The sequence below is a fragment of the Pleurodeles waltl genome, chromosome 7, assembly GCF_031143425.1.
Source record: "Pleurodeles waltl isolate 20211129_DDA chromosome 7, aPleWal1.hap1.20221129, whole genome shotgun sequence".
Classification (NCBI taxonomy): Eukaryota; Metazoa; Chordata; class Amphibia; order Caudata; family Salamandridae; genus Pleurodeles; species Pleurodeles waltl.
In genome coordinates this window covers 112,018,853-112,037,402 of record NC_090446.1, presented here as the reverse complement: position 1 = coordinate 112,037,402, position 18,550 = coordinate 112,018,853, and the positions used below count along the sequence as shown (strand labels likewise).

The 18,550-nt window shown below is 46.1% G+C and overlaps 1 protein-coding gene across 3 annotated transcripts in view; it reads left to right on the top strand.

Annotated features, from left to right (window-relative positions):
• Positions 1-204: 204 nt before the first annotated feature.
• The window catches only part of KCNQ2 (potassium voltage-gated channel subfamily Q member 2), a 312,417-nt gene continuing 294,071 nt past the window's right edge, over positions 205-18,550 (top strand). For all 3 annotated transcript variants that reach the window (XM_069243203.1, XM_069243202.1, XM_069243204.1), the window contains exon 1: positions 205-1,699. In XM_069243203.1, the coding sequence (XP_069099304.1) occupies positions 1,401-1,699 (299 nt within the window). In that variant the 5' untranslated portion in view covers positions 205-1,400. The remainder of the gene's footprint in view (positions 1,700-18,550) is intronic.

Sequence of the window (18,550 nt, the reverse complement as noted above, 5' to 3'; positions counted from 1 at the left end):
GCGTGATGAATGTAAATGTATTGGGGTAATGAACGCTCAAAGGTGAATGCGACGGGGGTTACTCAAGGGCAGGTTACTGCACATATTGTCTCAGAGGGAGGGGGAGGGGCGATGGCCAGCCCTTGGGACCCCTCTACGCCAAGAAGTGCGCGTGCCTGGGGTGGACTCATTCACTATCAAGTGTCTCGGGCAGCAGAGGGGGAGTCTCCGCCCGCGGGCGGGGGGGAACCTCACTCGGCAAGGAGGGGGCGGGGAGCAGACGGAGGAAGCCTGGCGGAGAGCAGGAGGCGGAGAGAGAGCTGAGGAGCGGCGGCGGCTGCTGAGCACTGCGGAACACTGCAGCATCCCCCTCCCGGGCCCCCACCCGGACCCCCTCTCCCAGCCCGGCCATGACTGCCCCGGGAGGGTCGCGTTTCCCCTGCATGGAGCCCCACTGCACCCAGCACAGGCGGGCGTCCTGACCCCACCTCCAGTATTAGCCCCCCCGCTACCTACATCCCTATTGTAGCATCCAGCCTCCTCCCGTGCTCCCACATTCGTCATCCCAACGCACCGACACCTTTTCTACTTTCTACCCTTCACCCTATTTCGTCTCCACCATCCCACGCCACGTCCAGCCCTACATCTCTCACCATCTGCAGCCGCTGCACCTGCAAGACGAGCTCCCGGCGGTGTTCCCACCCCTCCACCTGTGCCCCGCGTACACCTTCCCTCCCCCCGCCCCGTGTCTCCTTCGGTTCTAGAAGACAGGAACTCCGCTTGCGTCGTTCAGACCTCCTTTCATACTCACCCCGTATTTCGGCTACTCCCCTGGGCCCTATCCCCAATCCCCTCGTACCTTTCCCACCGCTGCCCCAAGCACCCTCCAGCGGCCTTTGTACGTCACAGACTCCGTTCTTCCCACAACAGCCCCCCCATCCATGTATCCCCCATTATCTTTCCCAGGTACTGCCCTTTCTAAATTCTATACGTCTCAGCTCCCGTCCACTCTAGTATTAAACCCACGAGGCCCCCATCCTCCCCTCACCGCCCTCCCACCCCCTGCTTTTTTCTCACCCTGGCCCTATCCAGCTCCGTCCGTCTCAGTCCCCGCTTCTTTCCGGGACATTTACTTTTAATCCCTTGACCACCCCGTCCATCGATTCGAAGCCCTGTGACCGAGTACCCTCGCGGTTTAGCGCCAAGAACTGTGCACTCAAAATATAACCGTTATAATAACTACCTCTCTGCTGTTCTTCAAACTCCTACTCTAAGCCCCTCCAGATCACTTTCCTATGCGCCCTCACATGCTCTTCTCGCTATCTAACCTCCATTTCCCCAAGTCCTCCCTGCCCATTACCTACCCCCTCTCCAGTTAAACTCTTTTCTATTACCCAGGCACCCCCTCCCTCTCCACTAGGATGGTCCAGAAGTCACGCAATGGTGGGGTCTACCCTGGCCCTGCCGTCCCTGGGGAGAAGAAAGTGGGCTTTGTAGGACTGGACCCTGGGGCCCAAGACTCCACGCGGGATGGTGCCCTGCTCATCGCGGGCTCGGACGGCCTCAAACGTGGGGGCATCCTGAGCAAACCTCGGGGCTCTGGAGTGGCGGGCACTGGAAGACCCCCCAAGAGGAACGCGCTCTACCGCAAGCTCCAGAACTTCTTGTACAACGTTCTAGAGAGACCCCGCGGTTGGGCTTTCATCTACCACGCCTACGTGTGAGTATAAAACGCTCTGAGCTTCTAGCTATCTTGACGTTTTGTGATTATACATAGCAGTGGTGTAACAAAACTTGAGGGGGTTCCCCCTGCACATTACGTGGAGGGTGGGGGGGGGGGGGGTCCCTCCGGAGTCACTCAGGAACTCTCAGGCCAAGGCAGTGTGCTAAGAGGACCCTCTGAAGCTCAGGGCCCCCCCCCGCGCGGGCTGCGGGGGTCTTTGTTACACCACTGATATATACCTTTGAGGTCATGGTGGACCACATGCATCTGTTGGTTTCATTATTATATCCATGATTTATCCACTATGCAGTGAGCGTTTGGTGGTTGAGAGAAAGCCCCCATTTTGTGATGTTGGGTCTCTGTTGTCTAGGTGGGCGCATTGTGTGCTCTATAGACTTCCACGAGATGTCTATGGAGGTAGAGAGACCAGTCTGTACTGGACTAGAGGGATCAGCCCAAGGCCTTTTCTCACTCATACATGCGATTGAGTCAATGGACCTGACTGGAGAAGCCAGTGGAGGTTCGGTGGTGCTCTGTAGATGAAGAGACTTATGAGGTCAGGAGGTCTGTAGCGCAGGACTCCAGACTGGGCCTTGGGGAGCTTTGTTGGGTGTGTAGTGAGCTCAATGACTGCTTTTGGGTGCTGTCTCTGGGGCCTGCAGGCACCAGCCACTTGGTGATAATGGTTTCTTGACTGTCTTGTGCATGACCAAAGACATTATCTTGGGACAGCCGTCTTCCCACTAGGCACTTGCTGGCACCCTCTATTTGTCAGTTTAGTGAGGATTCACTTGGTAGATTTAAGCCTTAGACTTTTTTTCTCGGTGGTACAGAAACTATCAGTGCACGTGTCTTCGCTGAGTTCCTGGAGACAGTCGTTCACTCCTCAACTTTAAATGAATATTACTTTCCTATAAAATATGTGCAAGTCATCGAGGGAGGCATTAACTTCATTGACACGCTACCTTCTGCCTTTGTTTCTACCTTTTGTTTGGAAACCGTTCGACAGTTTTGTTTACACCGAGGTGATTGATAATTTGTGATGCCATACTTTCCCTGTCTCACAACACAGGCGTGTTAGTCTGTAAACAGGCCAGACTTGTATTTCCTCCCCATCACTTCCCAAACCGCTTACAAATCCGCTAGAGGACTGACTCATATATTCCAGTCAATTACATCACAAACTTCTTTTAATCCTGTAACAGTCCGAGTCATACAATCCATGTCTACGATATCACAGACATCTTGAAACCTGCCAGCAGTCCGAGTCATACAATCCATGTCTATGACATCACAGATATCTTGAAACCTGCCAGCAGTCCGAGACATACAATCCATGTCTACGACATCACAGATATCTTGAAACCTGCCAGCAGTCCGAGACATACAATCCATGTCTACGACATCACAGACATCTTGAAACCTGCCAGCAGTCCGAGTCATACAATCCATGTCTATGACATCACAGATATCTTGAAACCTGCCAGCAGTCCGAGTCATACAATCCATGTCTGACATCACAGATATCTTGAAACCTGCCAGCAGTCCGAGACATACAATCCATGTCTACGACATCACAGACATCTTGAAACCTGCCAGCAGTCCGAGTCATACAATCCATGTCTACGACATCACAGACATCTTGAAACCTGCCAGCAGTCCGAGTCATACAATCCATGTCTACGACATCACAGACATCTTGAAACCTGCCAGCAGTCCGAGTCATACAATCCATGTCTGACATCACAGATATCTTGAAACCTGCCAGCAGTCCGAGTCATACAATCCATGTCTGACATCACAGATATCTTGAAACCTGCCAGCAGTCCGAGTCATACAATCCATGTCTGACATCACAGATATCTTGAAACCTGCCAGCAGTCCGAGTCATACAATCCATGTCTGACATCACAGACATCTTGAAACCTGCCAGCAGTCCGAGTCATACAATCCATGTCTACGACATCACAGACATCTTGAAACCTGCCAGCAGTCCGAATCATACAATCCATGTCTACGACATCACACACATCTTGAAACCTGCCAGCAGTCCGAGACATACAATCCATGTCTACGACATCACAGACATCTTGAAACCTGCCAGCAGTCCGAGTCATACAATCCATGTCTGACATCACAGATATCTTGAAACCTGCCAGCAGTCCGAGACATACAATCCGTGTCTACGACATCACAGATATCTTGAAACCTGCCAGCAGTCCGAATCATACAATCCATGTCTACGACATCACACACATCTTGAAACCTGCCAGCAGTCCGAGACATACAATCCATGTCTACGACATCACAGACATCTTGAAACCTGCCAGCAGTCCGAGACATACAATCCATGTCTGACATCACAGATATCTTGAAACCTGCCAGCAGTCCGAGTCATACAATCCATGTCTATGACATCACAACCATCTTTAAACCTTTAAATAGGTCAGGTCAAAGAATCACTGTCTACGACATAGCAGATATCTTGTAAACCTGTGAAGAGGCCGAGTCCTACAATTCCGTAGATGGCATAGAAGCATCTTGTAAACCAACAAACAGACCCAGTCGTACAATCCTGCCTACATCTTGTAAACAAGTAAACCTATTGATTCATATAACTCCCCAAATCCCATCGTTATGCTATGTCACACAGCTTACAAGCATGAAAGCACGGCGATTCAAACTATCCTTGTCCATTAAATACACCAAAAGCACTCTGGGGGTAAATACACAAGTCCATTTTAGGCACTCCTTCATAGAGGCGCCCCACCCATTTGAGATATAGAAACAGACCGTTTCATAGTACTTGAACGTGTGGAGAGGGAATAGGGTTAGATGTTTGCATTCCACGTATACAACATAAAATGCAGTCATTACTTTTTGAAATATGCCTCTCAGACGAAGACATCACAGGCAGCTTGTAAGAATGTGCACACATCGATTGACACATTCCATGGCTAATGCATAGCAAACAGCCTGTAAATATGTACACAGGCCTAACTCATACATTCCATGACCAAAGCATCGCAAACAGCCTGTAAATATGTACACAGGCCTAACTCATACATTCCATGACTAAAGCATCACAAACAGCCTGTAAATATGTACACAGGCCTAACTCATACATTCCATGACTAAAGCATCACAAACAGCCTGTAAATATGTACACAGGTCTAACTCATACATTCCATGACTAAAGCATCACAAACAGCCTGTAAATATGTACACAGGCCTAACTCATACATTCCATGACTAAAGCATCGCAAATAGCCTGTAACTATGTACACAGGTCTAACTCATACATTCCATGACTAAAGCATCGCAAACAGCCTTTAAATGTGTACACAGGTCTAACTCACTCATTCCACGGCTATAACATCGCAAAAGCCTGTAAATGTGTACAGGGGTCTAACTCATACATTCCATGACTAAAGCATCGCAAACAGCCTGTAAATATGTACACAGGTCTAACTCATACATTCCATGACTAAAGCATCGCAAAAGCCTGCAAATGTGTACACAGGTCTAACTCATACATTCCATGACTAAAGCATCGCAAAAGCCTACAAATGTGTACACAGGTCTAACTCATACATTTCAGACTGAAGCATCACAAACAGCCTGTAAATATGTACACATGTCTAACTCATACATTCCATGACTAAAGCATCGCAAACAGCTGGTAACTATGTACACAGGTCTAGTTCACACACTCCACGACTAGAACACCATAAACAGCCTGTAAATATGTACACAGGTCTAACTCATACATTCCATGGCTATAACATCGCAAACAGCCTGTAAATGTGCACACAGGTCTAACTCACACATTCCACGGCTATAACAGCTCTAACTCACACATTCCACGGCTATAACATCGCAAACAGCCTGTAAATATGTACACAGGTCTAACTCACACATTCCACGACTAGCATCGCAAACGGCCTGTAAATATGTACACAGGTCTAACTCACACATTCCACGACTAAAGCATCGCAAACAGCCTGTAAATATGTACACAGGTCTAACTCATACATTCCACGACTAAAGCATCGCAAACGGCCTGTAAATATGTACACGGGTCTAACTCATACATTCCATGACTAAAGCATCGCAAACGGCCTGTAAATATGTACACAGGTCTAACTCACACAATCCACGGATATAACATCGCAAACAGCCTGTAAATGTGTACACAGGTCTAACTCACACATTCCACGGCTATAACATCGCAACAGCCTGTAAATATGTACACAGGTCTAGCTTATACATTCCATGAATATAACACCACAAACAGCCTGTAAATATGTGCACAGGTCGAACTCACACATTCCACGGCTATAACATCGCAACAGCCTGTAAATATGTACACAGGTCTAGCTTATACATTCCATGAATATAACACCACAAACAGCCTGTAAATATGTGCACAGGTCGAACTCATATATCCATGGCTATAACACACTAATCCACCTTGAATTTTGTACACAGGCATAACTCACAAATTCCATGACTATAACATTGCAAACGGCCTATAAGTATGTAAACATGTCTACCTCATACATTCGATTTCTATAGCATTACAAGCAGCCTCTAAGTATGTAATCATGTCTGACTCATACATTCCATGTCCTTAACATCAGAAACAACCTGTAAGAATGTACATAGATCTAACTCACACCTTCCATGACAATGACATCACAGATAACTTGTAAGAGTCTGCACAGGTTGACTCATACTTCCATAACTATAACATTGAAAACTGCCTGTAAGCATGTAAACAGGTCTAATCACACATTCCATTACTATAGCATAGCAAGTAGCCTGTGTGTATGCAAACTTTCCATGACTATAGGATAGCACACAGCCTGTAAGTATGTACAAAGGTCTAACTCATATATTCCATGTATATAACATCGCAAATAGCCTATAAGTATGCACACATGTCTAACTCATACATTCCAAGACTATAATATTACAAACAGCCTGTAAGTATGTAAACATGTTTAATTCATAGAGTCCATGACTATAACAACACAGCTTGTATGTACACATGTCCAACTCATACATTCCATGTCTATAACAACGCTAAACCGCCTGTAAGAATGTAAAAATGTCTAACTCATACATTCCATGACTATATCATCACAGATAGGTTGTAAGTGCATACACTTCTAACTCATACATTCCATGTCTACAACATCGTAAACAGCCTACAAGTATCTGCACATATCTAACTCATACATTCCATGGCCATGACATCGCAAACAGCCTGTTATTATGTAAACATGCCTAATTAATTCATTCCAGGTCTATAACATTACATTCAGCCTGTAAGTATGTACACATGTCTAACTTATACATTCCATGTCTATAACATCGTAAACAGCCTGTAAGTAGGTACACATATCTAATTCATACATTCCATGACCATAACAGCACAGCCAGTTAATATGCAAACATGCCTAATACATACCTTCCATGACTATAACATAGCATGCACCGTGTAAGCATGTAACTCATACATTCCATGACCATTAAATCGCAAACAGACTTTAATTATGTAAAGTGGTCTAACTCATACATTCCTTTACTATAACATTGTGTGCAGGTTGTAAGTGTATACACATGTCTAACTCATACACTCCATGTCTATAACATCACAGTCTGTATGTACACATGTTTAACTCATACATTCCTTCACTACAATATCGCAAACAGCCTGTTTGTACACATGTCTACGTAAGTATGCAGACATGTTTAACTCATACATTCCTTGACCATAACATTGGAAACAGCCTCTAAGTATGTAGACATGCCTAACTCATACATTCCATGTTTGTAACATCTTAAATAGCCTGTAAGTCTGTACTCACGTATACCTCATATATTCCATGCAAAAAACAAAGGAGAACTCTGGGAAGTTCCCAATTTTAGGTGGAGAGTCGCACTAGTAAGGAGCACTCTGCAACACCAGCAACTGCTAGAGCGGCTCTCCACCTAAAATTGGGAACTTCCCAGAGTTCTCCTTTGTTTTTTTGCATAATTTATGCGTCACTCTAACCCTGAAAGGGCCTTGGTTTTCTCATATATTCCATGACCCTAGGATTGCAAACAGCCTGTATGTACACGTCTTAATCCTACACTCCATGTCTATAACATCGCAAACAGCGTGCAAGTATGTAAACAGGCCCAGCTCACATATTCGGTCCACGTCATTACAAAGATCATTGCACTTGTAAATAGGCCCGACTCCCACATCCTGTTTGTATCCCATCACAAACCGCCCTGATCCCTATAGGAAATGCTGTAAGTGGCATCTCAGATGGTTTGCACTGCGGCTTTGCTATCAATGGTGTAGTGGCTGCAGGACCCGGGGGCTGAGGGGCACGCTGCACCCCAGTTACAGCAGCTAGCGCCTTTACAATAACACTTCGGATTATGGGGTTGGAGACATCCTTGCTTGCACCTGACCCATTTGGACTCCTTCTACGATCCTCGGGTATATGTGCATGTAAAGAGGTCAAACTGACATTCTACCTTTATGACAGGTCACATGGCTCATGGCCCTATATAACAAGTCCGACGTGCACAGTCTGTCCCGGGCATCACTTTTAGAAGCTGCAGACACGTTTAGGTAATACACGTGCTATGCATCACATCACAAACAGCTTGTAAACCTTAAGTAAGGTGGAACCATGCATTAATTTGCCACTGACATCATAAACAGCGTGAAGCCTGTGACGTCACATACGTGTCGGTGTTCTTGTCTATGATTGGTCAGCATGTAACAGCATATTTTGAAATGAATGTCTTGAGTCAATGCTGTAGGCTCGAAAACAGGAGCGACTCGAGGATTTCTCGTGTATGACATCACAAAAAACATGTACGTATGTAAACTGGTTGGACTTTTACATACCCCGACGAATTCATAAAACAGAACTGGTGAGCCTGCCAGCATTCAAGACTGATGGGTCCTGTCTGTGATGTCACTCAAAATTCGGAAGTTCGTACATAGGTTATTGACTTTACACTCCTGCTATGTCGTGACAAGGACGGGTGCAGCGGTACAAGGGCTGAGTACTTCTCCGTCCTCTGATATCAGAGAAAGCTGGTAAGCTTTGGAAGAGGCGGGCTGGTAGAATTACTGCCAATGTTATCAAGACAACAGCATATTACAAACTGAACCTATTGCATAAAAACAAACGGAAAGGGCGCCGACACATCCATTTCTGCCTTTGACATTCTATAAATCTTGAAAGCGTGTAAAGATCTCTCCTGGAAGGCTTACATGCCTCTGACATCCAGCGCGTCAACCGGTAAAGTTCCATTCACATAATCCAGGTTTGTGTCGGTATAAACAGTCAGTTAGCTTTAAAAAGTACGAGCTCTTATATTTCCTGGTATGACATGAAAACATCGATTATGCCTGGAATCATGTCCGGTTCATACATGATCTATGACGTCACAGGCAGCGCGCAATCCTGTAAAAAGGCATGGCTCATTTATGACGAGACAGTCGGTCTGTCTTGTACATTCTCCCTTTCAGTGACTTAATATTTCATAAACAAAGCAGACTCTTACCATTTCCTGTCTGTCGCATCACAGGCACCTTGTAATTCTATAAACAGGAAGTATACCTTAGTTTTTATGACGCCACCTGCATGTAATAAAAAACAAGCGTTTGAAACGTTCGAGTCTATTACTTCACGGGTGATTGTCATGACGTGACGGGCCGGTCTCGTACGTTCCCTGTGTGGCCTCAAATCAGTTCGTAATCTGCATGCAGGTTTAGTATATGTTCTCGTTTCATTGACTTCACGGGCAGTTTGTACTCATCTGTAGAGGGACGATGTATACATTCGAGTTTATTACTTCACAGGATGATTGCCAGCCAGTAAATAGATAAACATAGATACCACTAATTCCTTTTGGGTTCCGGAGTAGCGTGCTACTCGCCGAAAAGCGCTTCGACGCGTAGTAAGCCCTATATAAATATTACAATATACAATCTGCTCTATCGATTGCGGCCTCAAGACTGTGAACAGATCTCATTGTGGGCACTCCCCTATTGTCAAATCACTCATGTATTCCTACACCTCAGCGGTAAGTGCCAGCCTACAGGCCCGCTCTCATTCACCATGCCAACCTCTCCCTGCCCCACGCTCTTCCTTCTGTACCTATCCACCGATGCCCACAATTCCACCCCCTTCCCCCCCGCGCCTGCATGTCCTGTTTACTCCCTGCACACGGGCTAACCAGCAGGGCTCGCAGTCTGCAGGAGCTGGGGGCCGCGCAAGCGCAGTGAGGCAGCCTAGCCCATCCTCTCAAAACCTTTCAGCAGTCCTCAACACTGAGGCGTCGCGCAACCCCAGGCGCTCAAAGGCCACAGAACAAGACAGACCTGCTTTATAAATAACAGCAACATAACTTACCACGCAGTTGACCTACAGGATCAGAAACTGCGTGTACCGCACACAGCCTTATACTTAGTGCTCAATTTGTAAATTAAAACGTGCCGGTGCCCAAAGCTCTCCTCTGAAACACTCGGCTTCTGCAAATAAATGTGAGAGCGCAGAATACTGAGGCAGCGTAATCCTGAAGACATTTCGTGCCTCTTCAAGCCATTTACAGCCACTCCCTGCCCCTTCAGATCACTCTTGCAGCTTTCCAATTTCTCAATTTGAGACGCTTTTTCGTTTTTTATCTCCCTCAGCCGTTCCCATATGTGTCATTTACTCGCAATAAATGCTTGAGGCAGAAAAATAAGTGGCAGCCCCCAAAAATAAGTGTTGGTACCCCTTCCCCCCCCACCCGCCCTGCTGCATCGGAAACCACCTGCTCCAATTAAGCACTGCTTATGCTACATCTATCGCCATGATAGATTGGAGAAGATGTAAACTATCCGTATTCTCGCATAGCACCTGTGTGATTTCACAGTTTGTTAGTTTGAAAAAAAATCTGTGGACATTCCCTGTCGTTGATTCATGCATTATTCGTCTGGGACTTGCCCGGAAGTTTATCCGCATGGTCCGACTGGAGGAGGGGGCGAAATCAGCCCTGCAAAATGCTCAAACTAGCCCGCTCCCCTTGTCTCCTCGCACAACCTCTCTCTAGCCATCCATTCGCTCTCTCCCTCTTTCTCCACTCTCCTCTCTTCCTCATGGCTCTCTACCTACCTCCCCCGCCCTCTCTTGCAGCCTCCCTGTATTGTTTTAAATGCTGAAAGTGACAGAGGTACCGGGAGAGGGTCTTGGCTTTCAAAACCGGCCTCCAAGTACTCCAGCCCGCCGGTGAAATGTCAGCTGGAATAAAAGGCCTGTCCGGCCCAGCCTGCAGACAGGTTTGACTCGTACATTTTCTACCTATGGCGGAAGTAAACTCTACATGCACACTCACACATTACGTGTCTGTGACGTCACAGTCTGACCTAGAAAGAGGCTGCAATCATATATTCGTTATCTATGACATTGCAAGCACCATATGAGTTTGCAAACAGGTCTGACGTATGCATTGTCTTCTGAGGCCACTGGAACGGTTTGCAAGTGTGTAAACGTGCCCATGTCACGCATTCCGTCTATGACGTCACACACAGCTCGGAAGTTTGCAGAACGAGTTTAATTCTTGTGATTCCCTGTCTGTAACATCACAAACTGTGTAAGCTTGGAAGCAAAGCGACTTTAACTGTCTGTGGCATCACAGAATGCAAGTCACACCTACATTTTGATTTTAGAGCATTTTATATAGTCTGTAATTTGTAAACAGGCCCCACATTCTGACTATGACGTAATCACCAGCTTGTGACATCAGAAGCACCTGGAAAGACCAAAAGCAAACCTTTCTTCCCTACAGGAACACCAACAACTCTTGCTTCCCTGCTAACAGTGCTTTCAGTGCCCCTCATCCATATGCATGCGCTACAGAATGAAGCTCTGCCATTGGCTGGGATTCTGCGACCGAAACTCGTGCATGAGCTCATGTCCAAATGTTGTGCAAAATAATTTAGAAAACCTTTAGTGATTATTGCTGAAATTCTGCAAGTTTTACCTGGCAAATTGTAAGGGACCAGCTATCCGGACATGCCACATAATCCACCTACCTCATAACGCACTAAACTATGTATGAAGTCAAAAGAATCTGAAAAGTCTTTTACATCTATGTAGCCAAATATGGACAGGCTGCCTCAGCAGCATTAAAAGCCAAACAAAACAACCAAAGAAGCAATAACATGTATCCCATGCCCACAGGGAACAACGCTCAACTTTTCATTCTACTCTTCATACATCCTCACTCAGGCAGCATCCTATCTCAAGAACCTACTCCCGCCACACTCTTAAACCCTGCACGAAGAGCGACTTGACTTCATAGCTGGTGATTAGTCTCTGTCATACCTTGCTAATGAATTATCCTCTCCTTGCAGTCCATCCTAGATGCCTGAATTTGTCTGAGTGTAGCCGGTTCTGTGGCAAGCCTGTCCGCCTTACTCTGTCCTATACTTCAGCAACCTAAGCATGTCTTTCCTCTCAAAGCGCAGTCTCGCCCTCAGTGTCTGGCAGTAGCTCGCCTTATCTATCCTATCCGCTCCTCTGTGTTTGACTCACCGCTTACCACAAATCACAAACTCCCTTTCTCTGTGGCCTCTCTGCGCTACCTAAAATCGCCCTCAAGCCCGTTCCCTCATCACATTTTCAACTTTCATCAACTCTCATTGGGGGCAAAGATGTTGCCCAATGGGTACAGACCTTGGACACTCAGCCCATCATGTAATCCCCCTGTGCCCCAAAAAACAAATGTGTTGCATGTGAATAATCCCTATTTGATGTGCTAGATCCTGTAGACTGGCTCCCATTACCCATTCACCCAATTAACGTACATCTCTGTTGACTCCTAAATAGGTTAGCGCTATATGAAAAACCATACGTACAGTCTGCTACAAGACATGAGAGGAAAATCCTCTTAATTTTTTCCCAAGAGCACAAGCCAAAAACCTAATAGCTAACAACGTATATATGCATGCATGTTTTATTATGATTTTTGTTGTGGAAAACATGAGGCTGGCAGGACGCTTAAATCTTCCTATAGGCCACACCTAAAAATACCATTGCTTTGGAACACTGCAGTAACTTCTACGTTGACATGGGCATATGGAATTACCATACGTTGCCGAGATGTCACTGACTCTGCTCAAGCCTTACACAACTTTCAGAAGGAATTGGCATGATATGTGACTCACTTTGCCCCAGCTCAACCAGCCTTTCGGATACACTCGCCTAACACACACTGACAGTCACAGCACTTCCTGTCTTTCTGACGTATATTCCTGAAGAGTCTGCCTCTGTCCCCAACCCTTATGGCTTTCATTGAAACTATCCTGACTTGTAAATAGCTCAGGCCCTGTCGGCCTTTTTGAAGCATCCCTCTATTACATCACTGACTCTCCAGCTTTGTGGACCTTTGAGAGGCGCCACCTTGCCATGTGATTTGCTGCCTTTGCCCTGTCAACCTTTCATAGGCATGCCAACCCGCCATGTGATTGTCTGTCTCCGCTCTATCAACCTTTTAAGCTGCAGACTTCATGTGACTGACTTCACTCCAGCTTTCCCGGCCTTCCAGTCTGCACCTTGCGATATACCGTTCCTTCTGGACGGTCACGACTGTGGTGCGCCCTGTGGGCGACGTTGCTCACGTGGCTGATAAACACACATCTGAGCAGTGTCCCGTCCTCCATCACCGTGCAGCTTCCTGTCTCCATAGCAATGCTCTGCAGCTTCATGGACCAGCCTGGGCTCAACGTCACTTGTAAACTCTGCCTGTCTGTCTCCCGCTTTGGGAACAGGGAGGAAGCCCAGTCGGCGACAAACATGACCACGGGTGCCTCTGCCTGGCCCCAGGTTCTCTCCCTTTCCCGAGACAATAGAAGCAGAAATCGGAAGTCTGTGTGGGCAGAGATGCCCTCGCAGCGTGGTTATCATTGTTCCTCCAAGCAAAAAGGGGCGGATGGGCGGGAGTCTGAGGGGGAGGGGGACGGAGGGCGTCTGCAGGACAGCCTGGTAAACAGAGAGAACAAAAGATCGACTGCCACTGATGGATTTTACTCCGTTTTTCTTATATTTCACTGCTCAGCACCTCAATATGTTATCACATTCTGCAATCTTTGTCTCGATGTCAGTTTTGTATGCAACCCAATGCCACAATATGTTTACTTTTCTTATTATCCCCCAAATTAGTTATATTTTAATGCCCTGCATCCCAATACAATATTGATATTTCGAGATTTATCCCTCGGATAGATTTCATAATTTCTAATATGCCCCCGACCAAGTCCTTTTTTGTTAGTGACAATATCGGAGGAGAGACTAGGGGCGTTGATGAAATGTTCACCTCGGAAACACGCGATTGCCACAAGCCCCCCCCCCCCCCCACGACCACAGGCGCATCTATCGCTTATATATACTCTGTTTCTTTCTCACAAACACACACACTCACACTCTCTCTTACGGATACACAAACTTGCATGCACATTTTTGAGAGTTTGTGTGTGTATGAGAGTCTGTGTGTGTACATAGATTCATTAAAAAAATAAAGGTAAATTATGGATTATGACTCAGCAAACACAAACCCGTGAAATGATTCACATTTTCCAGTTTTGGTGTGCCACACACAAACTCAGAGCATAACTCACGTTTCCCAACATGATGTATGCACTCATTGTCAACGGTGCACCACAAATGGCTGTCTGGCAACAGCTACACATGGCAGGTGACGTGAGCTATAATGTGCGCTTTGTGTCTTGTATACCAGGAAAGGAGAATTTCATCGGTTTTACGGGTTTGTATTCGCTACACCACTCCTTTAACTGTAATTTCTTCGATGAATTGCTTGGAATTTTTATGACATTCTTTATTCATTGGGTTTGTTTCCATTTAACATCTGCATCAATGATTCTAGTGCACAAGGGACACATAATCCCAACAGCTGTTGTTGGCCGTCGTAGCAGCCACTGTCCACAGAGCACAACCTTAGGCCTTTGGCTGTGCACAGCAGAGGTTTGGTGCTTGTCTACAGCACCACAGCCTGAAGCTCAGCCACTGGACTTTGCCTTTAGCCAGGCCCTGCAGCCGACCTGCCATGGGCAGTCGTGCAAAGCATTACATTTATTTGTTAGAGACATACTCTTTGTATTTTGTGGGTGAGTCTAAAAAGAACATTTTCAATTTTTTGGGGGGGTTGGTGTGGATGTAGTTATGGAAGGAGTAGTGATTGGAGTTAACTGTGGTGCCAAATGGCCACTTTTGCATTATTTTTTTTCTCACGGAGCTTCTGGAAAAGGTATTCCATCTTCTCATTCCCTAATCTTATTCTGTTCACCACACCAGATGTGCACTTTGCACTCCATGCACCACAGAGGGGAAACCTTCAGGTGGAGGTTCACCTCCTCCTCTTGACAAGTCAGCATCTATCCCAGAATGCTTTACTGCTCTAGACCTCTCCTTCTGGCGCCTCAGGTACTCTCTCTCATGCTTCGACCTGAAATGTCTTCACATGGCCTAAGGATTCTAATCCTTGCAAGCCTCTCCTGAGCTTTTGCTTTCTAAGACTGCAGGTAACCATCTGTGTGTTTAGTTTCTTTTCGTCTAGCGAGTAGCTGAAAGACTCTCAAACCATGGAGTCTTTCTTAGTCTTCCCCTGCTCCACCGTCTTCCTACTGCAGGCCACCTTTTCATCTCCGCAGTACCTGCCGATGCTGGCCCTACCACCCCTGATTGTACCGTCGCTGCCATCTGGTCTCTGGAATTGAGCAGTCTCTTTCCCAATAAGTGTTCAGACCAGCTGCTCTTTTCAAAATTGTTGATAATCATCCTATTGCCTAGAAAATAGCTTGTTTAGTTGTGTTGAAAGGTCGCCTGGACACTCAACCAATTAGAAGTTCAGAAAGCTCTTCAAAATGTAAAATTGTTTGTGGATGTCCATGGACTTCTTGGGAAGTACAGCTCTAGGTGCAAGGCATTCCGGGTCTGTGGACACACCAGAGAGGATGCTGACTCTGGGCTCTCAAAAGAAGTTGAGATCCAAATCAATGTCCCCATATGAAGTATATGTAGTGACTGGGCACATGTAAGTGGGTCATTTTATGTAGGTGAAGTTGTGTTTTAACATCTTATGTACCACCCAAATGTTCTAATAGTCCATTGTCTTTTTTGTAGAGATTACAGGCTTAACAAACACAAAATGTCACATTACTCACAGCTGCAAAACCTATGTTCCGGGCTCTTAACACCTACGATAATGCTTCTAGTCAGTGGCCTCAACAAATAGACGGGGGACTAGAGGCACCATCATAGGTATGCTGAATATTGAGTCTTGTTTTTCTCAAAAACTGTTCAACGGATTTAGACCAAACTAACATAAGCAAAGTTTCTAAGTAAAGTCCTACTTTCATGACAAGTTTGGTGTAAACCCACTCAGCTGCTTTTGCTGTAGAGGCAAACAACTTTTTATTTGTAAGCTAAAATGGGAAACATTTTTGTTGCTGTCTCCCTCTGGAACAGCACTTTTTTGGTATAGCAGCCCTTAGGTGGGTCTGCTAAGGGAGTGCGAAATTTGGTGCAGATCTATCCAGTGGAACCAAAGTTACAGGCAGATCCAAAGGTTTGGCTGAACTATAACTACAAAATGGCACATGCTTGAATGTTTTTATTGCACGAAATACAGTAGTTTAAACCCATATTTCACAGGACACCATAAAATATGGAAAATATATCACGATTCCCTGTGAATTACGGATTTCTTCGTCATAATGACAGCCCGCAAATCACTCTTTCAAGTCAACTCTGACTCAAGCATTTCTAAATTTTGCTGCATGTTCTCTGGCAGTATTAATTTGACACATTTCAGCCAGAAACAACAATATCTACAAACTATGTGGCAAATACAGTAAATATATAATGAAGCAGCATTTTTGCTGTCACCTGAATCACACAGATCTAGTGGGTCTTACCGTAGACCATTATTTTATCTACCACTTACTCATGAAAGGTAAACTGGTACCTCTGTACGCAGTCCTCAGTAGGTTCTCGTGACATCATAAACACAAAGGCTAGGTCCACAAACAGCCAGAACCATAGACAGTAAGGACCACAGCCTTCCAGGACTATAGGCTACAAGGACTGCTATGTTAAAACAACCACTGCATGCCAGGACCAAACACTGTCAGAATCAGAGACTACAAACTACAGGGACTGAAGGAACCACAGACTACCAGATCAAGCACTTCAAAGGCCAGATACTGCTAGTGTCACGGTTTAGGGCGGGTCTGATCAGGACTCTGGTTGGGACACCCCTTGAGGTCACCGAATATCCTAAAGAGGTCGTATATTGGGGAAGAAGAGCAGCTAAAGGCATACACGGAAAGGACAGCTATGAACAGGCACAGGAAAGTAAAAGCAGAGCAGCCCTTGTGGGAACAAACAGGAAACAGATTACTAATGGACAAACACGCTGGGGTTGTACACAGGGTAAGGCGCAGAACCTCCCACAGTGACAGGGAATGTCAATGCCTCTGTGCAGTTTGCTCTTACAGATAGTCACCCCACCAGCCCCATAGAAAGGAGGCAGCAGAAGTGATTCTGTCTCTGGACCCTAGAGCACAGACAAGGAAAGTACTTACACTCTTGTGGGTCCAGCTGGAAACAGTGGCGATTCCTGAGAAAACAGCAATAGCACACTGTCACTGTTAGGCACGAAAGACAATGTATAACACTGGACAAGGATGGGGCTGGAATTGCCTCCTGGAAACCAGGAGTCAACCCCAGAACAAAGGAGAACACTTATACACTGGTGAAGACTGATAGAACACTTACCAGACACAAATAACCAAGAAGAAACAGAAACAGAAGGGAACAAACTAAGAGGCAGAGACAAGAACTAGGAACAGGCTCAGGCTGAAGTAAAGGCGGGACTAAGACTTGAAAACAGGGCGCAAACTTCTGAATGGGACAAACAGAGACAGGACTGGGAAACTGAGAGCAGGCTCTGGCTGGAAAAGGCAAGGACAGGGCTGGAATACAGGGAGTAGGAAATGAGCAGTAAACAGGACTGGGAAACAGAGAGAAGGTTCAGGCTGAAACAAGGAAGGAGCAGGGCAGAGAAACAGGGAGCAGGCTCTGGAAGAAACAAACAGGTACAAGGCTAAAAGATAGGGAGCAGACTCTAGCTGGAACAATCAGGAGGAGGGCAGAGAAACAGGAAACAGGATCAAGCTGGAACAGAACAGGAACAAAATTGGAACACCATCCGACAAAAGGTCTGTAACACAAAGGAATCGAAGTCCAATGCATGACGGGGATCTTGAGGAAATGGCTGCTTATAAGCAGGTCCAAGCTGGGCTGCACAGGAGAGGTCTCAGGTGTGTGTAGTTTCAGACACTTGCAAGTCCTGGAGGAGAGGATCCGGTGAAAAGGAGCAACTGGACATCTCCGATAGAAAACAATGGGAAACAGAATCCGGGCTTTCCTGACTACCAGGCTGTACATTATGGGATTTGCAGTCCCAGGAAGCAAATGTAGTTCTACACAAGGTTACCATGGAGAAAAGAGAAACAAGCAGGAGTCAGCAAGGGACTCTAGATAAGTGTTTAAGGTGGTTCCCAAGCTTTCGACAGTCCCCTTACAGCGCCCCCTAGAAATGGGACGACAGAGTCGTAACAGCTAGCACTACAGAGGCAGGACCAAAAGGTAAAGGGCCATCGAGCTACTTGAACCAAGTCTACAAGATAACAGACCGAAGACGAACCTATATGTTCCTTGGCCACTGTGTTAATTGTCTCACCAGGTGCAATACAAAAATGAG